This window comes from Phoxinus phoxinus (assembly GCF_949152265.1).
Source record: "Phoxinus phoxinus genome assembly, chromosome: 4".
Classification (NCBI taxonomy): domain Eukaryota; kingdom Metazoa; phylum Chordata; class Actinopteri; order Cypriniformes; family Leuciscidae; genus Phoxinus; species Phoxinus phoxinus.
In genome coordinates, this window is record NC_136879.1 from 17,282,420 (window position 1) to 17,308,475 (window position 26,056).

At 37.6% G+C, this 26,056-nt stretch overlaps 1 protein-coding gene across 2 annotated transcripts; it reads right to left on the reverse strand.

The window, feature by feature from the left end:
- Positions 1 to 735: 735 nt before the first annotated feature.
- LOC306997577 (capZ-interacting protein) lies at positions 736 to 23,984 on the reverse strand. Of its 2 annotated transcripts, none has more exons than XM_079610893.1 (6): positions 23,725 to 23,984; positions 11,433 to 11,516; positions 11,169 to 11,243; positions 9,377 to 9,445; positions 7,414 to 7,617; positions 736 to 2,250 (listed from the first exon to the last, which is right to left on the reverse strand). In XM_079610893.1, exons 1-6 carry the CDS (start codon positions 23,728 to 23,730, stop codon positions 1,831 to 1,833), a joined length of 858 nt encoding a protein of 285 aa, XP_079467019.1. In that variant the 5' UTR covers positions 23,731 to 23,984; the 3' UTR covers positions 736 to 1,830. The 2 variants fall into 2 exon arrangements, with proteins under 2 accessions (XP_079467019.1, XP_079467020.1); XM_079610894.1 differs by having other exon boundaries at positions 11,132 to 11,243; positions 23,725 to 23,973.
- Positions 23,985 to 26,056: the final 2,072 nt, after the last annotated feature.

Consider the following 26,056-nt stretch of genomic DNA (forward strand, 5'->3'; position numbering starts at 1 on the left):
TTCTCACCCCGTGAATTTCTCAAACCATATTTTATCAGTACCCAAATATGAAACTTCTGTCATCATTTTCTCACCCTCAAGGTGTACCAAACCTGTATGAATTTATTTCTTCTGCTGAACACAAAAGAAGATTTGTTTTTACTTTAATTTCTAAAAAAAAAATCTAATTTTTTTTTTTAACGTTGTGGTTCAGATTTCCGTAAACAGTTGATGGGCCCCATTTATTTCCATAGTATTTTTTAAATTATTTATTACATAGCTACTATGGAAGTCAATGGGGCCCATCAACTGTTTGGTTACCCATAATCTTCAAAATATATTCTTTTGTGTTCAACAAAATACATTTAGGTTTGGCGCAACTTGATGACATTCATTTTTGGGTGAATATCCCTTTAAGTCCAAATTAATTTGAACTCGTTCAAATACACCATGGCAAGACATCAAACCAAAGTTCTGTCATTGGTTTTCACATGTCTTGTGCCCAATCACAATTGCCATTTTGATATGTAATATTTCAATGGAAAATTGATATTTAAGAGATTCATTTGGGATTTTTAACTTTCATTGTATTGAAAAAAAGCCATTCTGCAAAATACCAATCTGCAGAGTTCCACTGAAGAAAAGAAGTGGGTGAGTACAGGGCGATTTTTAAGAACTATGAAAAAAGAGCAAATATAATTGTTCAAGATTAACAATTACAAACTGTTAACCCTAAATTACAGCTGTATGTAATAAAGGAAAGCATCCGGTAAGCGTAAATAAAGCTCTTTATTCAGTCTTATACGGATAATAAAAGGTCATTGCAGTACAGTAGCGTTGCAGTCACAGTGATACATCTCAGGCTTTTTCGTTCAAAAATACAATATTTTTGCATAGCAATGGAGACTGCAGGTAAATTTGGCTTTTGCAATATCTCTGCCACTTTTTTGTTTGTATTTAGCTCGTTTACCATGCTCGCAAGATTTAACAAAAAAAGAAAACTTCAATAACCATCCGAAAGTAAAAGTGCAGTAAGTGGCTTCTGATTTTGCAACTTCAAATACACATAAACCTCAAAAAACCCTCCAACCAAACCAATGTTGGCGAACCCAAACACTCAAAATGATTGACAGGTACAGTACGTTTCTGATTGGTTCGTTTTCTTACTGTCCAAAAAAAAGTGCAAAACACTTATTTCAGTCCTAAACTAAATAGCATGATCATTCATATATAGGGTAAAGGCTCGAAAAGTGCTTTTCAAAATGGAGAATGCTCTCCAAAGCTGAAAGCGTCCTCATTTTCTGAACAGCACAAGTTTACTTAAAAGCATAAGAAAGCAATAAAATCGATGCATAGAGTATAAATAAAAACTTAAATCCAATCCGAACTCTTGAGAAAACATAACAATTTTCCATTTTGGCAGATTGGTGGCAAATTCGTATGAATAATACAATGTGATTTGTACGAAAAATACGTTTTCAGAAAAAAGTAAGCATGAAGGTCCATCCTTAAACATATAACCCACAGTGAGGCGTAAACAGATGCAATAGACGCAAAACGTACAAATGAGATCGTACAAATTCACCGCCAACTCGCCAAAACGTAAAATGCCATGCGGATGAGTTGATAACATCTAACCTTTTGCGTGATATTTGCTTTAGCAATATTAAGTCCCCAAATCCACAAACCTAAAAGAAAAGAGTCTATCTTCATCCATCCTGGAGTCCTTTATTTTTTAGAAACTCTGTTAATTCGTCTGTCGTCTGGAATAACCTTCCCACAATTCTAGTTTGCTAAAGCAATGCTTATCTTGCAAAATAATCCATTTTGATGAGCTTTGGCCTTCTACGTCTATTCTGAGTTGTTCTCTGCATCCAGCACTTCCTTGTCCTCTTTGACTTCTGCCCTGTCCTCTTCTGTCTCTTCCTCTTGGGCCCGTTTACAGTCAGAAGGTTCAAATCCTCCCTCAGTTACTTCTTCCACTTTTGCTGTGTGGGTTACTTCAGTCCACTCGTTTTCTCGGGATGCATCGTTGTGCTCTGTCCTGTCTTTGTCCTGCTGTGGGTCATTGGTGGGTTGAGCAGAGTCTGTTTTATCTGCTGTATTCTCCTGCAAAGGCCCACCAACCAGTTCCCCGGCATCCCCATTCTGAAGTGGAGTATCTGGTTGAAGCGAAGAGTCATATCCTTCATTCACTTTTGTCTCGTCACTTGCTGACTTCCTGTGTAGCCGTGTGGGCAGCCGGCGCTTGAAAGACAGCCTGGCTCGACTCTGTGGAGTGAATACACAAAATCAGACAAGTTGATTCCGTATGCAAGTTTAATAAATAAACGACATACTGCAACTGTTGTACCAAAACGTAGTTAGTTGCCATGGGACAGAACCCCACAAGTTAATCACGTTACATCGGCAGCAACTGCCACACAAACAGCCTCAATTCATTCCAGCAGTTTGGCATTAGCATTTTGCTAAGCTAACAAAACAGTACTCTGACATCATAAAAATACACAAATATTGGGTGAAATGAAGACTGTAACCAAATATTTATGATTTACCAGGGCTAAATGTATTGAGTCATTCATTACTGTGGTAATGGCCCTTGAAAAAGTTATAAAGTTTTAATTGCACTGTTTTTATCAATACTTTTCAATACTAATTGAAATAAAAGCAAATTTGTTATCCACATTCTTCTCTACCTATCTTCTTCACCTATCATTTGCAGACAGAGCTGTTGTGTTGCTCTTCACTGACAGGACTCACATCGGATTATACTAGATTTTAAGGACATACAACAAAAACAGGATTTAGTAGCTTTATTTTAAACCTGGACTCAGAGTAACCATTGACAACCTACAGTAAGCCATGTATAATGTAATCCTAGCATACTGGACAAAGCAGTGAACTACATACGGGATGTTTCTAGCCATAGGCAAATTGAATCACAAACAAATTCAGACCTTTTTGCAAATCTGTCGGTCAGATACGATCAAAAGAGAGATTTATTTGCAAATTTGGCATCATTCGTTCTGTTTCTGATAGAAAACAGGCACAGCATGATTTCTGAAATATAAGGGATATACGGTAATCTCCAAATTTCTGAATGTTCAAAATGTTCAACGGTTTCTCTAGGTTTGGCGAATTTAAGGGAACACTCCATTTTAGAATTTTGCAAACATTATTGAGACATAATTTTTTAGATGTTCTATGAACGTTCTGAAAAATTAGTAACATTTAAACAATATTATTAAAACTAAAACTAAAACTTTTTTTTTTCATGAAAAATGTATCAAAAAAATATTTTGTCCTAACGTTTTGAGAACATTGTTAAAGACCAGATAACTTTGAACAAACATTTTATTAACGTTACTGGAAGAACTTTAGTTTATAACTGAAAGAACCTTGACAACGTGAGCCAAAGTCCTGGGAATCTCCCCTGTTAGCTGGAATACTTCCTGTTTCACCTTAAGGGTCACTGTGAGTTTGCCAAGACAGACATGTGTTGATCCTGGAACAACATTCCTGTCTGAAAATGTAGTCATAACACAAGGAATCTGCTTGTTTTTGTGATTTCTGTGCTAAACTTTTGGAAAAATCTGCGGAATTATGTGGAATTTTTTTCTAATTATATATAATGTGTATACATATATATATATATCACACACACACAATAAGGTATATTATTGTTTATATTATGTTATGCAATATATATTAGGCTACATGAAATGAAAGCACTTACAACGTGTTAATATTAGTGCTCGTGGTTTGATGGCAAAAAACTGCATCACGGTATATTTAAAGAAACTGGTGTTTTTTTGTGTGTGTTTTTTTACTAAGCCTAGGAAAACGGATAAAAAAAAAATACAAATGTATTATCAAAAGGTTTGTAATCAAATCAACTGATAAAAGTGCTGCACAACAGAGGTTTACTGGTTAAATAAAATAATGTGAAATTGTTTGATATTCCTTAAAAAAATAATTCTGTGATCCTTTCTTCACGTTAAACCGAACTTTTATTTTGACGGGTTTCTGAGTGTATCTGACGATGAAATGCTGAAGATGAACGTGTACTTGAGTGTGTGTAGTACATGAACCTGCGGCACTCATTTACGAGACTCGCTGAACAATCAGACTTTGATAGCAGTCTTTAATATTCACAGTCACTAGTCCATATAGCAATTTGATATTATGATCGGCAATGAATAGACGGATCTGTTAGTTGAGCTATGTGCCGATATTGCAGTAGCAAATAGTAGAAAATATATCATACTTTCGTCATATATAGATGTATATCTACATTTCCAGATTCCATGTGGCCCTGGTCATAACCCTACCCCTAAATCTAACCCTATCCCTAACTTCTCCCTAAAATCAAAGGGAAATTATAGGTGAATAACACTGATGTAGAAGCACATAACCCTGGTTGTAAGCCTAAACTTGACATAAACTGTAAACGTGTCCCTCAAATCTGATTGGTTGATTGGAATGTTGTTCCGGGATCAACAAAGATGTTGATCCAGGAAAATGTTGTACTTGCAGTATGAAATACCCAATGATACACATTTCAGAATGTCAAAGAAAAGTTAAAATTCGCAGTTGATATGACTACCAATTCTTTTGTCACACTGAAATTGTACGGTTAAGTTGAGGCCAAATGCATTATGGGAGATAGTTCTCAAGGCATAACCATACAGCATAGTTCAGGAGCTAAACACTCCTTTAACAGAGTACAAACGACACCTATCATGGCTGGAATCTGTAGTGAATGCTCTTAGGAGAGGTACAGATGGTGAGATGCAGAAATGGCCTGATTGGATTACAGTTCTCAAACCCTGTTATGTCCTCGGGCAGTGCATGGACAGTCTCTATTGGCTTACTCCGAGCTTAAGCACGCAAGGGGACGTGCACCTTCATGCTGATATCATCAGATCTCGTTCTGCACACATCACAGATTCTCTGAGAAACAGCAAGACTGTGAACGGTTACTGCTGAACTTTCAAGAGATCAGGTTTTGCCATTCACATTAGTCTGCAACAAATACAGGTCATCAATGGCCAGCTAAACTTCATTTAATCACCCACAGTCATACATTGTATTATGGGATTACAGCTTTGCAAACCAGTAATTATTTACTGACGTTATCCTAATCCTGTCACAGCGTGTTTGGTATTCATTTACTTACAATTTAAATAGTGATGGGGGAAAAAATAGATGGGAGAAAAGCTTTCAGTTTTCTCGCAAAAGTACTAGGTTCTCTTGAGAAAATTTGTATTCTCTCACAAAAGTGTTTTGAGTTCCCCCATGAAACTTTCCATTCTCTAGTAAAAGTTTTGCGTTTCCCCAAGAAAATGTGTATTCTCTCGCTAAAGTATTGCGTTCCCCCATGAATCTTTGCGTTCTCTCGCAAAAGTATTGCGTTCCCCCATGAATCTTTGCGTTCTCTCGCAAAAGTTTCGCGTTTTCCCCAAGAAAATGTGTATTCTCTTGCAAAAGTTTTTTGTTCCCCCATAAATTTAGCATTTTCTCGTTAAATTATTACGTTCCTCCAAGAACATTTTTATTCTCTCGCAAAAGTATTGTAACGCCAAAAAAAAAAGGTATTCGCTCGCAAAAGTATTGCGTTTTCCCATGACACTTTTGCGTTTTCTCTCAAAAGTAATACGTTCCCCAATGAAACTTTGCGTCCTCTTGCAAAAGTATTGCGTTACCTCAAGAAAATGTGTATTCTCTCGCAAAAGTATTACGTTCCCAAATTAATCTTTGCGTTCTCTCGCAAAAGTATTGCGTTCCCCCATGAATCTTTGCGTTCTCTCGCAAAAGTTTGGCGTTTTCCCCAAGAAAATGTGTATTCTCTCGCAAAAGTTTTTTGTTCCCCCATAAATTTAGCAATTTCTCGTTAAATTATTACATTCCTCCAAGAACATTTTTATTCTCTCGCAAAAGTATTGTAACGCCAAAAAAAAATGGTATTCGCTCGCAAAAGTATTGCGTTTCCCATGACACTTTTGCGTTTTCTCTCAAAAGTAATACGTTCCCCAATGAAACTTTGCGTCCTCTTGCAAAAGTATTGCGTTACCTCAAGAAAATGTGTATTCTCTCGCAAAAGTATTACGTTCCCAAATTAATCTTTGCGTTCTCTCGCAAAAGTATTGCGTTTTCCCCAAGAAAATGTGTATTCTCTCGCAAAAGTTTTTTATTCCCCCATAAATTTAGCATTTTCTCGTTAAATTATTACGTTCCCCCAAAAACATTTTTATTCTCTTGCAAAAGTATTGCGTTCCTCCATGAAACTTTCCGTTCTCTCGTAAAAGTATTGCGTTCCCCCATGAATCTTTGCGTTCTCTCGCAAAAGTATTGCGTTCCCCCAAGAAAATGTGTATTCTCTCGCAAAAGTATTTCAGTCCACCATAAACTTCGCATTTTCTCATTAAATTATTACGTTCCTCCAAGAACATTTTTATTCTCTCGCAAAAGTATTGTAACGCCAAGAAAAATGGTATTCTCACGCAAAAGTATTGCGTTTTCCCATGACACTTTTGCGTTTTCTCTCAAAAGTAATACTTTACCCATTGAAAATTTGCGTCCTCTTGCAAAAGTATTGCGTTACCCCAAGAAAATGTGTCTTCTCTCGCAAAAGTATTGCGTTCCCCCATGAATCTTTGCGTTCTCTCGCAAAAGTATTGCGTTCCCCCATGAATCTTTGCTTTCTCTCGCAAAAGGTTTGCGGTTTCCCCAAGAAAATGTGTATTCTCTCGCAAAAGTTTTTCGTTCCCCCATAAATTTAGCATTTTCTCGTTAAATTATTACGTTCCCCCAAAATCATTTTTATTCTCTTGCAAAAGTATTGCGTTCCTCCATGAAACTTTCCGTTCTCTCGTAAAAGTATTGCGTTCCCCCAAGAAAATGTGTATTCTTTCGCAAAAGTATTTCAGTCCTCCATAAACTTTGCATTTTCTCATTAAATTATTACGTTCCTCCAAGAACATTTTTATCCTCTTGCAAAAGTATTGCGTTACCCCAAGAAAATGTGTCTTCTCTCGCAAAAGTATTGCGTTTTCCCATCAAACTTTGCGTTCTCTTGCAAAAGTATTACGTTACCCTCCAAAAAATTGTCTTCTCTCAAAAAGTATTGCATTCCCCGTGAAACTTTGCATTTTCGTCCCATCTTATTATTATTATTATTTTGCCATCACTGTGTCCCTTTAGGGGCACCGTACATTTCCACTGTTCTGAAGTAACAAATTTGTATCAGCCATGTTTTAAGTAGTGTAAATGTTTTGTACTGGATGTAAGTGAATGCCACTTCTTTATCTGAACCAAATCTTCGTTCTGAAAGACGGGTTTGTGTCACATTGTTGGTAAGTTCCCAAACATCAGTGAAGAAAACCATTTAAAATGTATTTAGTTGCATTTGAAAGTGACATGAAGCTAGCTGACCTTGTTGATGCTGGGCAGTGGAGTGCCCTCGACCGGCTGCTCGAAGCTGACCGGCGCCTCATCTTCACAGGACAGATGAACGGGCTGCAGGGTGGAGCTCACGGAGCGGCAGGGGCTGATGGGACAGGACGCGGTGGGCGGCTCTTTAGACTCTGGACTTTTGGGTGGGGAGAGCAGGACAGTTGGAGAGAGAGCAAGATTGGCCTGAAAGAGAGAAGAAACGAATGTTGTAAAGCTCCAGTAAAATGATCAAAGCAAGTGGTCAACTGATATGGGGTTTTAAAGGTCAATATATATAGAGAAGAGGATGATAGAATGCAGATATAAACATATAATGCAACTTACTGATGATAAGACAACATCAAATTGTAGGAATTATATTACCTTATTAATTACGTTTGGTGGCACAGAGAGCAGTGTGTTGCTAAAGACATACTTTATCAGAAACTGATGTGGTCAAGGCATGATTTTTTTCATGAACTAAAACTAGAAATTAGTGTCAGTGCGGCAGTGTCAGGAGAATTTGGGGGGACACTTTAAAAAAATTATAAATGCCGATTAAGAGACATTCATCAGACCATTAATAGTATTATGTAACTTCATACAATCATCTTCTTCTTGACTATAGATACTGTCTTACCCATGTTTAACCTCTTTCATAGGCTTCTGGACTAGTTTATATTCCACCGGTGCTGCCTAAGATAAATCAACAATCTCAACAAACTAGAAAGCCGACAAATGATCTCAATCTTAACGATCAGGTGATTTATTAGGCTATTATCCATACGGTTGAAGTGCAATGGATATATATATATACACGTCAATTCACAGCAACTTAAAACACCCCAAAAAAAGGCTTGATTAAGTTCCTCTCGCACTGTCAAATAAAAGAGCCCTATCCGAAAGGAATATCTCCTACCTGTGCAGGAGAGAACAGGAAGAGAGAGAAACGGCAACCCTTTTGTCCCATGACTGCTACAGTGGAGTCTAGCTCAGCACTGCGCTGGATAAGCCCTTATCTCATTACAGTGCTTGCCTGAGCCAATTGGAGGAGACAGTGCAGAGTGACGCGTCCCTTTCATGAGCAGATGTATTCCTCAGACCAATGACAGGTCAAACTAACTAAACACCTCTCAGGAGGTGTGGGGTTTAGGTGCAGGTATTGGCCTTGCAGTCGCACAGTTTGAACACTAGGAGGCAGAAGAGCTGCATAAACACCTTGGCTTGTTTGCACCAATCAAAATTGTACTATATACACTGTCTGTATACCACCAAGAAACATTCACATTTTGGCAGTTTAATAAAATAATGATTTATTATGATGATGACTCATTTGTTTAATTATACACTCTAAAAAACGCTGGGTTGTTTCAACCCAATTGTGGGTCAAAAATATGGACAAACCCAGCCGTTGGGTTAAAAATGTAAGTTTGCTTTTGTCCATATTTGACCCAAAAATGGGTTGAAACAACCCAGCATTTTTTAGAGTGTATATTACTTCTAGTTTATTCTTCAAAATAGAACAATTGCATTTGCATTCTATGTATAGTATGCATACTATATACTGCATATTAGCTTCATAAATGTAACAGCATGTATAGACGAAATGTAAAGTCAGACAACAAATTGGCCTATACACAAAAAAGGGTACTTTATTTCGATAGTTCACTTTAGATTCTACTAACTGTAACTTAGTTGCATGCATGGTGGGAGAATGTTTAAAGTGAACTATCGAAATAAAGTGTTACCAAAAACATTATATGAAAAGATATAATACACTGAAAATGCAAACAATTCCCAGCATACATGCAGGTTCCTGTGTGAAAGATGACTTCGGAAATTATACGTGAAATTGATAAGCAGCCTCAAAATGCTGCTAGGATGCCATCTTTCAAATGCAAACTTGTGCAAGTCTGAAACTAAGACCTTGTATGAAATGAATAATCCAGCAGATCGATCTCACCTGAAGTTTTTCTATGAGGGGTGAACTCTTTAACTTCATCTTGGGCGGATGAGGAGAGTTAGACGACTTCTGTACCAGAAAAATCAGTTATTTAAAAGACATCGAATAAGACCATTTTATATTCACTACTATACAACTGGCATAAAGGTAGAGTATAGCAGGGTGTGTTAACATTAGTTAGTTACTCAGAGGCTGTTTACACGGCACCGTTTTCAACTAAAAACAGAAACTTTTGTATGCGTTTTGGCCGTTCATTTACACAACAATTGTATTTTGGGGCCTGAATACACAAACTTTTGAAAACTGGTTTCAAAGTGCACATTTTTTAAAACAATACCATTATCATCTCTGTGTAAACTTCAAATATGCAAATTTGTGAAAAAGGTGGCGTCACGCGCATACGCAATACTTGTACAGTCTACAGGTGAGCAGTGTTTCTCTACAAAGTGACATCGCCAACTACTGGCCCGGCAGCAGAATACAGCGTTTTTAGCCGCTTTTCTAGATCCGTGTGAATGCGGATCGTTTTGATTGTCGTTTGTTTCATTGTCGTCTGTGAGTGAAAAATGCAAAAATACAAAGGGAAAACGTTCCTGTTTATACTACATAATTTTCATCTAATTGTACCCTAATATCAAACTCGGTAAATGACAACGATGTACTAAAGACAGAGACGTTTTTTGAAAAGCTTTGCATACAGTCGACAACGTTGTCAAAATGATCCCTGTGAAAACGATTTAAAAACTCTTTTCATGCCAGGCCAGTAGATGGCGGTGTCACTTTGTAAAGAAACACTACGTGCCTTTAGACTGAATACGTAATACCAAGGGGGTAATCCATCCGCCGGAAACTGAAGCCTCCGCGGGAGCCGCCATTGTAGCAGAACTTCACCTGCTGTTAGCATCCCATTGACTCCCATTCATTTTTGCGTCACTTTGACAGCGAATAACTTTACATCTGAGGCGTCCAAAGACTCCATTTGTCCATTATTTATTTCTAAACAAACACGACAATGTATAAAAGGCTCCATTACTTTGTATCTTGCGTTATGACTTCGTAGAAGCCGTTTTTGTAAAAAATAGGCTAACGATTGCGTCATAACCGCGCGACTCTCTGTCGCACTGTAGAGAAATTACCGTATGGACAGGCAGAGAAGCTCGCAAGCAATCGGGAGGACGTGGAGGCATAAAGTCAAGGGAGAAGCCCATAGAGAGTGATAAAGTTGCTCCCGCTGCTAGCTCATGGACAGCTAATGCTCACGCTCTCCGTCTCTGCGAGATTCGGAAGGGAATGATTCAGATTTCCCTCGGCACAGCTACTAGAAGACCCACGTCGTCAAGCTCAGTGTGAGTCTGCGCAGTTCGCCTGGCGATCAGGAAGTGAGTGCTTCAAATGGGCTTCACTTTTCTCCGTTGAAATCTATGGGGTCGCTGTGTCCAGTTTATATACTGTCTATGACTATGCGTAATACACATGCGCATGACGCCACCGGTTTCACAAATGCACATTTTTGTAGTTTACAATGACACGATAACTGTAATGCAACTGTCGTGTAAATGAGCGGCCAAAACGCATAAAAAGTTTTCCTTTTTTACTTGAAAATTATGTCATGTAAAGAGCCCTTTAAAACTGAATTTCTGTTAATTCAAATTTGTACTGAGAAAAAAATAAACTATTTTATCTATAATTCATACTGCGCTTGCTGGCATGAAAAAAATAACGTACTCCACTGCAAAATAGCGTACAATCAAATACCTGAAGAGTCGATATGTCAGTAAAGCCACATGCGCACCTTTTCTTGTTCATGTTCTTCATCTTTTTGGTTGTTTATCACCAGAGAACAGGGGGGTCTCCTCATAGATTTCACCTGGATTTCAGGAACATATACATGATCACTGCTTGAAAGTCTTGATTATGACATTTCAGTGGCACACATTGTTGTTTCTGAACCTTTCCTCAACGTTTATTTCGCCCCCAAACATTATGAACATATGAATAAAAACAAATATCATTTTGATTAGGAACAACCAATAAGAGACGTCAGATGTTCCACTACCTCCATGTTTCCTGGCATTGGCAGCGCATGACCTTTGAGTCGTCCAGCCAGCTGAGCCACTGACGGCTTGACTGGAGCTTCCTTCTGCAAACAGAGAAGCAGAGCGTTTGTTGGATGATCTCGATCTCACTTTATTGACACAGGATCCCACGGGGCCTGCAGTGAAGCTCAGGCCAGCGAACACGAGCGAGGAAGCTTGCGGGGGGGAAGCACACACCCTTCTGCTCATTTTACACACGGCTCCAGTGAGCATGATGCAATAATGGCCTCCAAATTCAGCATGTGCTTGTTTTTACTAGACATGTTTTCTTACTTAACAGCAAGTGGAAAATGAAAGGCCTCTGAAAAGTAAGAAACGGTGACGTCAGAAGCAGAGACAGGGTGTGGTGGAGAGGCGGGCGATGTTTGGCAGACAACACACATTACCACTCTATTTCTGCAGTGTGTACTCAGTATAGTTTCTGAAAGCACAGTTAGCAGTGATGTCTATTATTTAATTAGATTATTCTCAATATTTAACCAGACTCGTTAATTAATCAGAGATTTGAGAATCCGAATGTGAGAAGTATAGTCAAAATGATGTGAAATAAATCATCAACTGTGATGTATAGTCACAAATTGGAAAATACAAAGTCGTAATTGTAAGATATAAGGGGGGGGGGGGGGGGGATTATGCAGCTGTGAGATATAAAGTTGCAGTTATGAGAAAAGTTGCTATTGTGAGATATAGTCATAATTAGGAGATGTACATTTGTAATTGTGAGATATAAAGTCACGATTCTGAGAAAAATGTTGCAATTTTGAGAAGTAAAGTCGGAACTGAGACATAAAGTCGCAATTGTGAGAAATTAAGGAATTACAAGGAAATAGTCTTTAATACTTAAATCCAATAGGTACCGGAAAACTCAGGAGAAAGATATAGCACAACCATGAATAACACCAACGATACTGGACAAAGAACTGAGTGAACTGAAGGTGTATACAGTATTTACACAAGATCAACTCAAATACAAACAGGTGTGCTCTAATTGCCATGACAACCCAGGAACAATCTGGAACACTGAACAAAGAGAAACATACTAAAAGTATTTAAAAACAAAACTAAAACACAATAACCCTAAGTATAACTGTGATATAAATAACTGTTGAAATAATGAGAAATAAATTATCAATTGACCCTTCGCAGGGAGCTTGATTGACAGGTGATCTGACCAATCATACTTCGCCATGCGCCATTTTGTCCGACAAAGCAGTCAGGAGAGTTAGTAGATTAACATGGGAGGATTTGAACTTGAAAAGCGGAGTGTACTGACGCCTTTCCGTGGTTAAAACAACATTCCTCCTGATGTTCATTCATGTTTATTTGATGCTATAAATGAACTAGAAGGAAGAGATGATCGGTTCACGAGCAGCTTTAACTGAGGCTCTACAGCGATCTGCCACAAAACGGTATTTATTGTTTAAATTTATTTTAAAAAATGACCAATTTTGAAGTAACGGAAAAGTAAGCTGGTCTGTCCTGTCTGTCAGTGTGTTGTCAGTCTCCTCTCTGCTCCGTGATGTATTTTTCACTGCGTGAGAACATGGTGTGTGTGAGAACATGGTGTGTGTGAGAGCGGCGTAGCTTGTCGGACAGTAACTATGGGGGGCGGGTCTTTGCGAACGGTCAATTGTGAGATATAAAGTCATAATTGGGTGACAGTCGTAATTACTGGGAGATATAAAGTTGCAATTGAGAGCGATAAATTTGCAATTTAAAGAAATAGTCACAAATATATATATATATATAGTATACACACATATTGTATAAACAAAAACTTTTTATAGACGCGTTTAATCGCGATTAATCATTTTGACAGCACTAATATATATATATATGTATACTTTATATCTCACAATTACTACTTTTTCTCATAATATATATATATATATATAATTGCAATTGTGAGATGTAAAGTCGAAATTGTGAGACAAGAAGTTACAATTTTTATTTTAGGTGGAAACAGGCATCTATACATAATTATTTCTCTGTATTGTCTATTGAAAAATCCATATCGTTAACCACTACATATCGCTTTTGGTAATGTTTATTTTTACACTATACTGTTATATACTTTTTTTTTTAATACACTGTAGGCCTATATGTATATGCAGTATGCTAGTATTGCATTCGGCAGCTGTTTCCATCAAAGAACAAATGCGGTTTAGTTTATCAGCAACACAGCTGACCAGCATCACACTCACAGCCTGGGGGAGTCTACATCTTTCTCATCACGAGGAACATATCAGTGTTTCATTGAAAAATGAAGAACATTTTTCATAATAGCCTTAGTCAGTATATGCTTCAAAGCCTCAAACACAAGTGTAAGCACTAGTTCTTCAATTACACACTTGTCTTTTTCTCTCAACGTGCCTCTGTCTCTCCCACAACATTCTTCTCAAATTCCCACAAAACCCTATACACACTTTCCACATTTTAATAACTTTGATTAGCACATGTTGACCCAACTCACTTCCTCCAGCTACAAAAACACACACACACTCTCACTTAATATCACACACTCTCTGAACACCACGGCAAACATTAGTGCTTACACGCACAGAAAGAAGACGTGTTTCCCCCCCGATCCACTTCCCTCCATTTCCTGCAGTTCCTTTCCTTCACCCATGATAAGCAGAATTCCCCTGAGACCACACACCCCTTGACTCATTATTTTGGCGCCCATAATTGTTAACTCTTTCCTGTCCCTCGAAAACAAAGCCACTGCAAAAAGGGTAGACTTCATAACGTGGACAATAGAGTCAAGAATTTGTTTGATGTTGATTCTTAACCCACCCATGTTGGTTTTAATGGAAACGTCAACTTATTTTCGTTACGAAAAAAAAAGAAGAAAAAAAAAAGAGGTCATTTTTAGCTCGTAATTCGGACGTTGTCGCAATTGTGAGTTTATATCTCGCAATTCGGGCTGTATATAATCCACAATTGCAAGTTTTGTTTTGTTTTTAGAAAAAAGTCTGAAAGTGCGATGAAAAAAAAGTCTTGCGATTGCAAGTTAGTTTCTGTGGTGGAAACAAGCATCCATATGTTGTTGCTGTTGTTGTTGTTGTTGTTGTTTTTTATAAAAAAGGACTGGAGAAAGAACCATAATATAAGAAACAAACACAATGGAGATCTCTGGAATGATTTATAGTAAAAAATAGTATAGTGAAAATCCACAGTAAAAATAATTCTCTCATTTATTTGTATAGTTAAAAATATATATATTATTATTATAATTAAATGAGATGTGTAGCATAAGGAATATAACTGTAAAAAATAAATGTTATTATTTGTAATCACAACTTTTTAACTTTTGTCAAATCAACTTAGATAATTAATATAGTTCCGATAACATAATATTTTGAGTTTCTATTGACCAATCTCCTTCATTGCATTAACTCAATTGTTTAAATTCAATCAACTCAAATTTTTAAGGCAACCAGGTAACTTACTTTTTTAAGTTAAACCAACAATAATTTTTTACAGTGTAGTCAAGTCGATTTTGTTAAAATATTCAGTTGCAATTAAAAGAGTAAAATGTGTTTCGAAACAAGACACACAAAGTATGAGCAGTAAATCAGTAAGCCGGAGATGATTTGAACCTTGTGTTTGGATAAGTCTGTGGGATGGGTGGGAATGATGGGCTCACTGGGAGTGGGAGTACAGAAAGCTCTATTTTCGGCTGATGTGGCCTGAGAAATAAACCACAGGCCGGCTCATGAAGGTCTGGGTCAGTGATCAGAGCAAAACCGTGTCCGTGGAGAAAGATCTTGTGCAGTTTGTGGAATGAGAAGCATTGGAAATACACACTGTGTGTACATGAATACAATACTGAAACTTTAACGTATTGGAAATTAGGCCTGCATCTTTATTTGCTTATTAACACAACTCCATAAAGACAATAAAGTGATTTCTGGATGAGTGTTTTGTTTGTTTGTTTTTTAAATTATGACCATAAAATCAAAAACCATTTTAACCAATACTTCGATATTGAATGAGGATGAGTAAATGATGACACGGTTTTCATTTTTGGGTAAACTATCCTATAAATCATCTGGATTTACAATTACAATTATTTTTTAAATCTTCTTTAGATTAGCATATTGATATTTCCCCTTAATGAAAAACAAGTACAGTTTCGTATTATGACACTTAATTAGGCATGCTAATTACAATTAAATTAAAATATTTATTTGAAACCATAAATATGCAAGTTAAAATGTATAATTCATTTGAATTGTTTAACTAATTTGAGTGTTTTTAACCTAACTTGAAGGATTAGTTCACTTTCAAAAAAACATTTTGCTGATAATTTACTGCCAAGATGTCCATGTCTTTCTTTCTTCAGTTGAAAAGAAATGTAGGTTTTTTTGAGGAAAACATTCCAGGATTTTTCTCCATTTAATGGACTTCAATGGCAACCATCCCAATGTTCAAAGAAGGTCCAAATGTCCGTCCCAATGCAGCTTAAAAGTCTCTACACGAGCCCAGTCGATAAATAAGGGTCTTATCTAGTGAAACGATCTGTCATTTTATAAAAAAATTATATATATATACTTTTTAACCACAAATGTCCGTCGTGTACGTATTACGTCATCACATAGGAAAGGTCACGAAAAGAAATAATACAAATAAATTAAAACAAAGATGTCGGACGATTTTGAAGTTGGAAGAGAAAATGAGATGGAGTTTTTCGCCCTTCCCTACTTTTTACACAGTACACAGACAAATAACTAAGATGACGTGACGCGTGACCTTTCCAATGTGATGACGCAATGCGTGGCGCATCTCAGAGATAGTACACGACGGGCATTTGTGGTTAAAAAGTATATAATTTATTTTTTTGGGGTAAAAATAACAGATTTATTCGCTGGCTAAGACCCTTATTTCTCGACTGGGATCATGTAGAGACTTTGAAGCTGCATTGGGACGGACATTTGAACCTTCTTTGAACATTGGGATATTTGGTTACCATTGAAGTTCATTAAATGGAGAAAAATCCTGGTATGTTTTCCTCAAAAACCTTAAAGGATAATTCCGGTATTTAACACCTTGAGTCTATATTGTAGTTTGTTTTGGATGAACAAGAGTGGTGGACAACATTTTTTTGACAATGGTTCCTCTCTCGAGTTTTTGACTATAATAGAATTGGCCATGGACCCATTTAACATTGGAGTCAATGGGCATGTCCGAAAATGTCATTAAAACAGCCAATAATGTTCGTTTACAAAACTGTTAAACTTACCGAGTGGTTAGTGGTGTTCGTTGATGATTATAAACAATATATCGTCGCAATATATGATTCCAATCCGTTTATTTTGCTATAGTGGAACTATTTTTTCAGACACTTCACAACCGTGTAACTTCCGCTCAATATTTGAATCTGAAGCGTTAGCACACTCCCGACCACTTGATGGCGATAACCGATGTTTATGTCTCGCGGGACACTCACGGTCACAGTCGAGTTCAACTTCATATTGCACTGGTCAGTGGTCACGTCTTTCAATATTTTCAAGGTTTTGTTTGTTTATTTCGCTTACTCTCCCGGAGCACAGTTGCTCTGCTCGCTAGCCTTATGAGAAACAGAAGCGAGCAAAAAGACTACATCGACCAAATGTAAACAGCCCCCTTTCCGTTTCCGGTAGCGCATTTATATTAACAGCACTCAGTTCTTCAACAGAATTTAATGGGATTTTACAAAATGACGAATAAAACACGACAGAAACTGTATTTCGCAACACTTTTTGTTTCTGGAACATCAACTAACATCACTAATCACTCGGTGAGTTGCACAGTTTTGAAAACTAATGTTAAAGGTTGTTTTAATGACATTTTCGGACATGCCCATTGACTCCAATGTTAAATGGGTCCATGGCCAATTCTTTTATAGTCAAAAACTCGAGAGAGGAACCATTGTCAAAAAAATGTTGTCCACCACTCTTGTTCATCCAAAACAAACTACAATATAGACTCAAGGTGTTAAATACCGGCATTATCCTTTAAAGGAGAACTCAATTTTAACATTGAGCAAATTTTTTTGTAAATTTGGAGTGCTGTCAATACAGAGAACAACGACAAAAATCTGTGTTGCCTACACTGTGTTATCCTCTTTTAAAAAATTGCACCCTGTTAACTTCAATGGGGCAAGTTTTAAACCTGCTTTTATTTCTCTTATCATCCTTGATGTGTCATACAAGTGCCCAGCCATGTTAGATGATTCCTTCAGAGTGAACACGAGTGAATCTGACTGCAGTAGATGTGAAAGATATGAATAAAAATGATGTTATTTCAGCCAGCGCACAGACCTGTTTACTTCCTGTTTTCGGTCAAAGTCCAAAGTAGTCGATTGTCGAGTTCACGCGCGTGATCATAGGTAACTAAACCTACGCGCGTGAACTCGACAATCGACTACTTTGGACTTCAATTACCTAGCAGCCTATGAAAAAGTGATCCAGCTCTCAGATTTTATCAAAACTATCTTAATTTGTGTTCCGAAGATGAACGAAAGTCTTACGGGGTTGAAACAACATGAGGGTTAGTAACAGAATTTACATTTTTGGGTGAACTAAGCTTTTAATCTTTGTTAATGTCAGTTAATACAAATACAGCTGTTCATTGTTTGTTCATGTTAGTTCACAGTGGGTTAACTAATGCTAACAAATACAACCTTTTGATTTTAATAATGTATTAGTAAATGTTGAAATGAATACTAACTAAGATTAATAAATGATTTAGAAGTATTGTTCCTTCTAAGTTCATGTTAACCACTAAGTCTCCAACAGGACTGCCCTACTTGAGCAGATGTTTCTCTAACTGGCAAAAAAAAGCGCGACCAAATCTCAATCAAAAGATGATCCAACAACAAAACCACTCCAGGGACCGCTGAAGAGCACCAGACGCAACATCGGTCATATCTCGGATTATCATCTTCCTTTTGAAGGGCGTAAATTAGCGCAAGAGGATACCACAGGGAAAAAACTAAATTGCCTATGGTTTTGTGAAATACCCAGACAATGCGTTACAATTTACACTATAAACAGTGAATTATCATGATTTATTACAGCAACAAACCACTACGGGCAATGGATTACAGTGATTTTTCAACTTTTTTCCCCCCCATTTTTCCAGTGATTTTTTTTGTTTTTGTTAATCTAAAAGTTTAGCTAGCAATGTCCAAACTTCCACTGAGATGAATGTGAATGCTAAATGGACACTTTCCAGGTTTGCCAGACCTGCTTGAAAAGTACCATGGTAGACTATTTGACATACCATACTTACCATCGGATACCATGGTACCACCCCAGTACTTTTTGTAAGACTCTAAAAAGCATGTGCTAGAAAATGCTACAGCTGACCTGATGGTATGTCCTGCACAGTGGAGCGTTCTAGAAAAAGAGTCTTTGTCGAAGAGTGAACACTATTATAGACACATGATGCACATAATGCCATTTTCTTTAATTCATGCTTTCTGGACGCACACCTCTGAGAGTTCAGCCAAGGTTCAAACCCATTGGGGTCATGAGGATATACACTATATATGAGGTAAAAGGGAAAATGTGGACCATATACACACACACAAAAAAAAAAAACTGAAAAAATGGTGTTTAAATGAGGTAACGAGCAGAGAATGGATTTGACATAATTAATTCATAAGTAATCTGGACTGATTCGCTCTGGTTGAGTGGTCTTGTGGGCTAAGACTCGAGTAATATGGTCACTCCATGTCTTGTTTCTACGAGAACAGACGTGCAAGTCTCCCTCTCAGCCATTCCAGGAAAACATGAGTGTTTGAATTTTACATCCTCGCAAGATCACACTTTTCCACTGCCTTTGCCGGCACTTTCAGGCACACAGCTTGTGTTTTTACAAAGGCTCTCTGTGTGTTACATCACTCAAAGCAATGGGATAAACAGCTACCACATCATGAGGCCTGACAGGAGGGAACGTTACGGCATTGACAAGGTGTACAACAGGAATTAATACCAGTGTTTGACAGCAAAGACAAGTTGTATAATACTAAAGATAAGCTGGACAGAATGTTTATTCTGTATTTATTACATATCTGCAGCTTCAAAAACGAAGTTTTGTGCCCTTATTATGCTATTTAAAGGCTCCTAATTTAGTTTCAGAGGTCTCCTACAATAGGTTTACATGCATCCTATACAGTAGGTCAAAAAACACTTTAGTTTTCTCATAATATACATTGGAGCATCACCTCTTTTAAAGGATTTGTTCTCTCTAAACCCCTCCCTTCTGAAAGCCTACTCTGCTCTGATTGGTCAGATGACCCAGTCTGTTGTGATTGGTCGACCACTTACATCATGTGTCGGAAACAAATGGCCCGTTACCATAACTGAATATCAGCTCCGGAACTTCCTCTGCTCTTGATACGAACTCGATTCGTACTCAGTGATACGAACAGTAACGATCGGTTTTACCGTATTAATTAGTCCTCATTCTTTTGAAGTGCTGCAAAGTGGATTTGTTTTCGCAGCGCAGAACACCGTGTCTTCTAGACATGTCAACAACACAAACCAAACTCTTCCAGGCTTCAATGTGTTCCTCACAAAGCTATTGTATGACTTCACAAGATTTAACAGGTCATTGTCTTTTGTGTTCCACTGAAGAGAGAAAGTCATACAGATTTGGAATGGCATAATGGGAGTAAATGTTACAGACTGTAAAAATGGTCGTAATTTAAACTGTGAAAAACTGCTATATAGATAAAACCTGTTACTTAGTTAACGGAAAGTTAACTTAATATAAACTGTGAAAAACTGTAATAAATCTAATGGGTTTACTAACATTATATCAGTTAAAGGGATACTTCAGGATTTAGCATTAAGCTTTGCATCAGTAGAAAACCTGTAGTATTTTCAAATTTCCGTGCTTCCCTCCCTCATATCCTGAGACGAGAGATTTATGTATTTTTTGTCATTTTGCGTCATCTGAGGCTTTTTTTGGCCAGAGGCTAGAGACTACAGCCAGTAGAAGGCGCTAGATCCGCATGTTTTCAACCCGCCCATAGAGGGTGGGATCTCACTCACAGAATGTACAAATAGTGTCAGCCATCTTTTATTTGGAAGCTAAGCTAACAGGCTCTTGTTCTGTGGAGAAAGCTGAGTAGCTCTTTTTCCAGGACATGTCCGGCCATCGAGATCGTCCAAAATGTCGGGGTTCGGCTTTTGCTTTCTGCAGTCGCCATTCATTGTTTACATACACACCTTTTGTTTCAATCTAACTAAATTAATTCCGATTGGTGAATCTGAATGTAGTGTTTACATGAACGCTAAACAAGTGATGGGTTAATGTGCGTTTTAACGTTGCTAAGTAAATTCCCGCTCCTCCGTCTCACAGGTGCCGCTCATCAGTAATCACGCCACCGACCTCGGGTCGTTCTCCCGCGGCCATCAGTCTCGTCCTGCTCGCCACAGTAAACATCATGAATGGCGACTGTCGAACGCAAAAGCCGAATCCTGGACATTTTTGGAGATCTCGAAATCCCGGGCAGACTCGTCACGGACAGGCGTGGCTTGGGAGTGGCCTCGCAGGGCAGTGAAGCAAGTGCATTCTGGGAGTTCTTGTCTTTCATCCACATGAGCCACAAATTAATTTTCTGGCTTTTCTCAGTGTAGAAGGCTCCAAATTCAAAAATAATTTCACACTTCTACTATAAATGACCCATTGTAAATACACATTCATCTTTCCAGAGGTGAAGTATCCCTTTAATGAAATACACAATTTTTACTGTAAATTAAGTTCAATCTGTAAAATTTAAAATGTTGCCAGCATATTTTACGGTAAAGTTCTGGCAACCACAGATGCTGTTTTTGTTTTACCATAAGAAAGCTTCATTTTTAATATACATTTTTTTTCATGAACCATAAACGTCCATCCATCTATATTTGTAGCAAATAATAAAAAATGGTGTTGACAGGTGCTCTTATGATTAATTGCATTTGAGGCAGTGTATACACTCTGTAACTGTGGCAGCTTCAAATAGCACTTGTAATATTGTTGGCTTACTAAATATTACTTAATATAACATGTGGCTTATATATTTGGCAAACCCAGCCTATACTCTATCACATCCTCAGTTACACTATGTTCGCTTTCCTTCTTCCACAACATGAAGATCCAACCGTACTCAAGCAGAGGGGACTCCCCGTTCTCTAAGCGTAATGGCATGTGGGATTTTCCTCATCTTTCTCACATGGTCTTGCTTTCTGCAGTGCTGTGACTCTGTGAAGATCTTCTTTTCTCTTCACATCAGTCTACTAGCTTGTGTAGTTGTGCTAGCACAAAAAAAAAAAAGGTTTGGACACCCCTTCTTGTTCATTATGACCAAATTCTACATTTTAGAATAATAGTAGCAATGGGAGCACAGGCAGAAGTATGGCACTCATGTTGCATCCAAACCATTATTACCTTTGACCCTTACCCACAATTCAACTGACTGTCCTTTTAGTCATTTTATTTTTAACGACTTCAATTCAACATGGCAATATTTAAATTCAATTCGGCAGACAACAATTTTAAACGGGCCATATGATGCTATTGTAAAAGTTAATTATTTTGGTTTTTGGGTGTAATAGAATATATAGGTTACCATGCTTTATTGTTCAAAAAACATTAATTTTCACATACTGTACATTATTGCAGCACCTCTATCCCCAGTCTGTCTGAAACACTCACAGATGTCTACAAAGCCCCTCCTCCTGGAAAGCCCGGGGTGCTCTGATTGGCTAGCTGACCTAATGTGCTGTGATTGGCTAAACATGTAACGCCCCTTACCATAATTCCAAGGCTTTTGTAAACACAAACAGTTAAAGTGTAATTTTAACAGCTCCAGGGTTTTCATGAAAACCTGGCTTTCTGATATCCAAAAAGATCATTGAGAGCCTGAAGAAATGAAAACAATAGCCTGTCTGTTAAGAGTGGGAAACAGACATTTTCAATAGAAGAAAATGTGAAGTGAAGTTAGAAGTAGAAGTTAAGTGAAGAAAATTGTCAAACTGAAAAGGTTCCAGATGCCTAAATAATATAAAATAGGCCTACGTAATTCCTGTGTTTCCTTTGCAAAACAATGAATTATGTGAATTATTAATCTATTGCGGTAATCAACTTTGCATGTGTGGGTAGGTAAGCTACCACAAAAAAATATTTAGCAAAAAAAACACACCAAAGGTTCAAACCAAATCTACGTAGGCTAATTTAAATATTCATGGTAGGTTAAACATTACTTGACATTTGTTGGCTGCTCTCTTTCTGGTAGCTCAATTTTTTTTAATGCAAATTATGTTTAAGAAACTAAATCCACTCCTATAAGCAAAAGCCTTTAGATAGGATTTTAGGATCATGATTAGAAACATTTTGATGGTAGTGCAGACATGTGCTTTTCTGTGGAAAAGCTTATCTCCTCTTTTCACATCCCCTTTACCAGCCTTTTAAGATGAACTCAGGAAAAGAGTTGAATGCTCTTTGATTACACTTGCAGAAGTGACGACCCGCGCGCCACACGGCACGTGAGGAACTGTAATGCCTGTGGCTAAGAGGGAAATCAAAGCTCGTGCTTTTTCACACAGACAGAGGAAGATATTCCGCAGACGGCCCTTCCTTCCTCGCTTTGTGGTCATTTGGGGTTAAAACAGTCTGAGCAGTCATTTTACCGCATGCGTCTGTTAGTTCATCTGCACTTTAGCCACTACATGTGGTCTAACTGAGATTTAAGGTTCAACACATTTTGTATAATTCAGTATACCGGGGCTAACCTAAAGACACAAACTTTCTTTCATTTCCTATAAATATATTTTTTAGTTTCTTAAAAATAAATAAAAAATACCAAGAGTGCCGTCAGAGGGAATCTTATACATTTAAGCAGCAACCCTTAAACTGTCCATAACTCTTGTTGAAATGAACTAACATTATTGCAAGGCTTGACAGGTCATTAAAGCACATTCATGTTTGAAATGTCATAACAATACATAGGCTATTACAGTAGCTATATAAGCTAATATTAGGCATATGATTATCATTACTATTCATAATAGTGTTGCTAAAATTAAATTAATGCTTAGATGTCAATACACAATTAAGTGACATTTGATTTTAATTTCTTACTGTTATCAAGCCAACTGGAGTACCAGCTGGATCCTAGTACTAGTAGCTATTCATATTATGTCTTGCGCAGTAAAAAAAAAAAAAAAAAAAGTGTAGCCTAATAGATATAGTCTACATAAAACAAATTCATACCTCCATCCTCAAACACGTTTATCCGCGTCGATCTTCTGTATCCTAGCGGAGTGTGTAGATGCGTCTCTCTGTTCTCCAGTCTGACAGCAGCTCCACTTCACTTTCTGTTTCTTTAGTCAGCAACACCCAGATATGCGAACACTTCAAAACGCAAACGACGAAGGAAGAGAAACTGTGTGGCGCCGAGAGCGCAAAAGCGCTGCGCAACTTCGTCTGAGCGCGATCGCACAACTTTTCTCAGGCTTATCAAACTGAAAGACGAAGTGTTATGAGTCATGACCAATTATGACAAATGCACTGGCTGTGTACAACAAACCCTAGTGTCCTGCCTATCAGCCTAGTCAGTATTTTGACCATTTGAACTTATGGTTTTAATAGGCTATCAGGAATTGAGAGTTTTGAATTTGATGCATCTTATGCGCGATGTCTCATTAAAAATAAGCTACTGTGAGGAGGATGAGAAGGAAATGTCCAAAATGCGAATAAAAAAGTATGATGTGGATATTTTATTCGGTATTAGGCTACGAATGCGCAACTGCGATGCATTTGCCGAATACATTATGTGCGTAAAAAGGCGTGCGTCTATCTACTAGATATTTGACCAGTGGTGTTAGCAACTAAAACACCCCGATATTGATTCCACAGAGTTTCAGTGAAATGGCAAAATAAATCACACATGCATATAACGTGTAGGCTACTAATTTGAAAAAGATGAGATAGTAGGCCTATAAATCAATACCTGTAGCCTACCTGTACCTGTACAGCCGCGAGACGCAGGCTGCATGCAATGTTGAGCCGCGACCAGTGTCCGATCTGAGCAAACTATGGCTACTCTTAAAATTTGGCTGTTTTAATAATTTGGGCAAAAAAAAAAAAAAAAAAAATGTTAATAATGGAGTATTGCTATTAGCGAGCTCTTTTCTAAGAAACCCTTTTAGCCAGTTTTGTGACCATTCTTAAAGTCCCCACTGTAGTCAATAATTTTATCCCTTAAATTTAATCACTAAAATTACATATTTAAAAATTGAAAAATTAAACAAAAATTCTTCACGCCTTAAAATAGCTTGAATAACTCTACACACCCTTGCCTCATTTAATTGGCAACATGGCTCTATGAATATGCAAAGGAACCCCGCCTCCACTCACTCACACCAGCTCAGAGATCCACTCGTTGACGATCACTCGTTGATCTGATTGGTTACAGGGTAGTTTGTGACGTCAGAAACACCAGCGATTTCAAACCGAGATTTTGAGACTGTCTTTGGTTCACTGCAGTTTTAAGGAGAAAATACTCAGCAATGGTGTTGACTTATTAATTTACACATGGCATATTAAAATCATCACATAGGCTAGCTATATATGCATATAAACAACATTAAAAACTTGATTTTCACCACAGGGGAACTTTTAGGTATTTTATGATTTGGTCAGTTGTTGGTTACAAATTTGTATGAATTTGTGTGTCATTTGTACATTTTTAGTCATCATAATTTACACACAGGTCAGATTGTACAAATTCATATATTTAGGGTGGGGTCGATGTATTCAGGCTTGAGGAAGGGGTTTGTCTATGGGTTCCATGATGTCAGCCCAATATGAATTAGCCCCAGTATGGTTTTAAAATGTGATAAAGAACTGTAAATATCTCCATGAAAGGAAGTCGGCATATGTTGGATGACACTAATATCATGTTTATTTCTTAAACACTACAGTACTTCATCAGAGGGAGGAAGCATTTTACACAGAAGTGCAGTTCATATGTCAAGCATGTGACAGAGGAATGTGAAGAGGCTCTTTCTCTCTCTCTCTCTCTCTGTGTGTGTGTGTGTGTGAGAGAGAGAGAGAGAGAGAGAGAGAGAGAGAGAGAGAGAGAGGGAGAGAGAGAGAGAGAGAGAGAGAGAGAGAGAGAGAGAGAGAGAGATCCATTTGAACTGTAATGACTGTGGTGCTGCCCCAATCAGCTGATTTAACCATCTTATTAAAAAAATATAGGACCTAGGTATTATTAATCAATGCAGTTTAGTCCAGGAGACCACCATATACGCTTCCATGCACGAACATTATCCATTTATAATCATATTGATGGCTCAACCAGACTGAAAAGCCTTCATGTAAACACCTCAATCGATTTCAATCTGAATTCAATTTGGATCAGATTGAAAGAGGTGTAGACCCAATCTGATTAACAGAATAATGTTAAGCACACGAACGCTTGAATCTAAAAATACTTTCCAAATATTTCTTTGATAATTGTGTGATTTTTTTTTTTACACTTTTATAGGCTACTACAGGTTTTGTATTTATTTTGGAAAATGCTTGCTCGTAGTCATCA

Coding starts and splice junctions, on each gene's coding strand:
- LOC306997577 (XM_079610893.1), bottom strand. Junction 9,446..11,168: donor AAGAACATGAACAAGAAAAG/GTGCGCATGTGG, acceptor TTTCTGGTACAG/AAGTCGTCTAACTCTCCTCA. Junction 7,618..9,376: donor CCCTCATAGAAAAACTTCAG/GTGAGATCGATC, acceptor TCTCTCTTTCAG/GCCAATCTTGCTCTCTCTCC.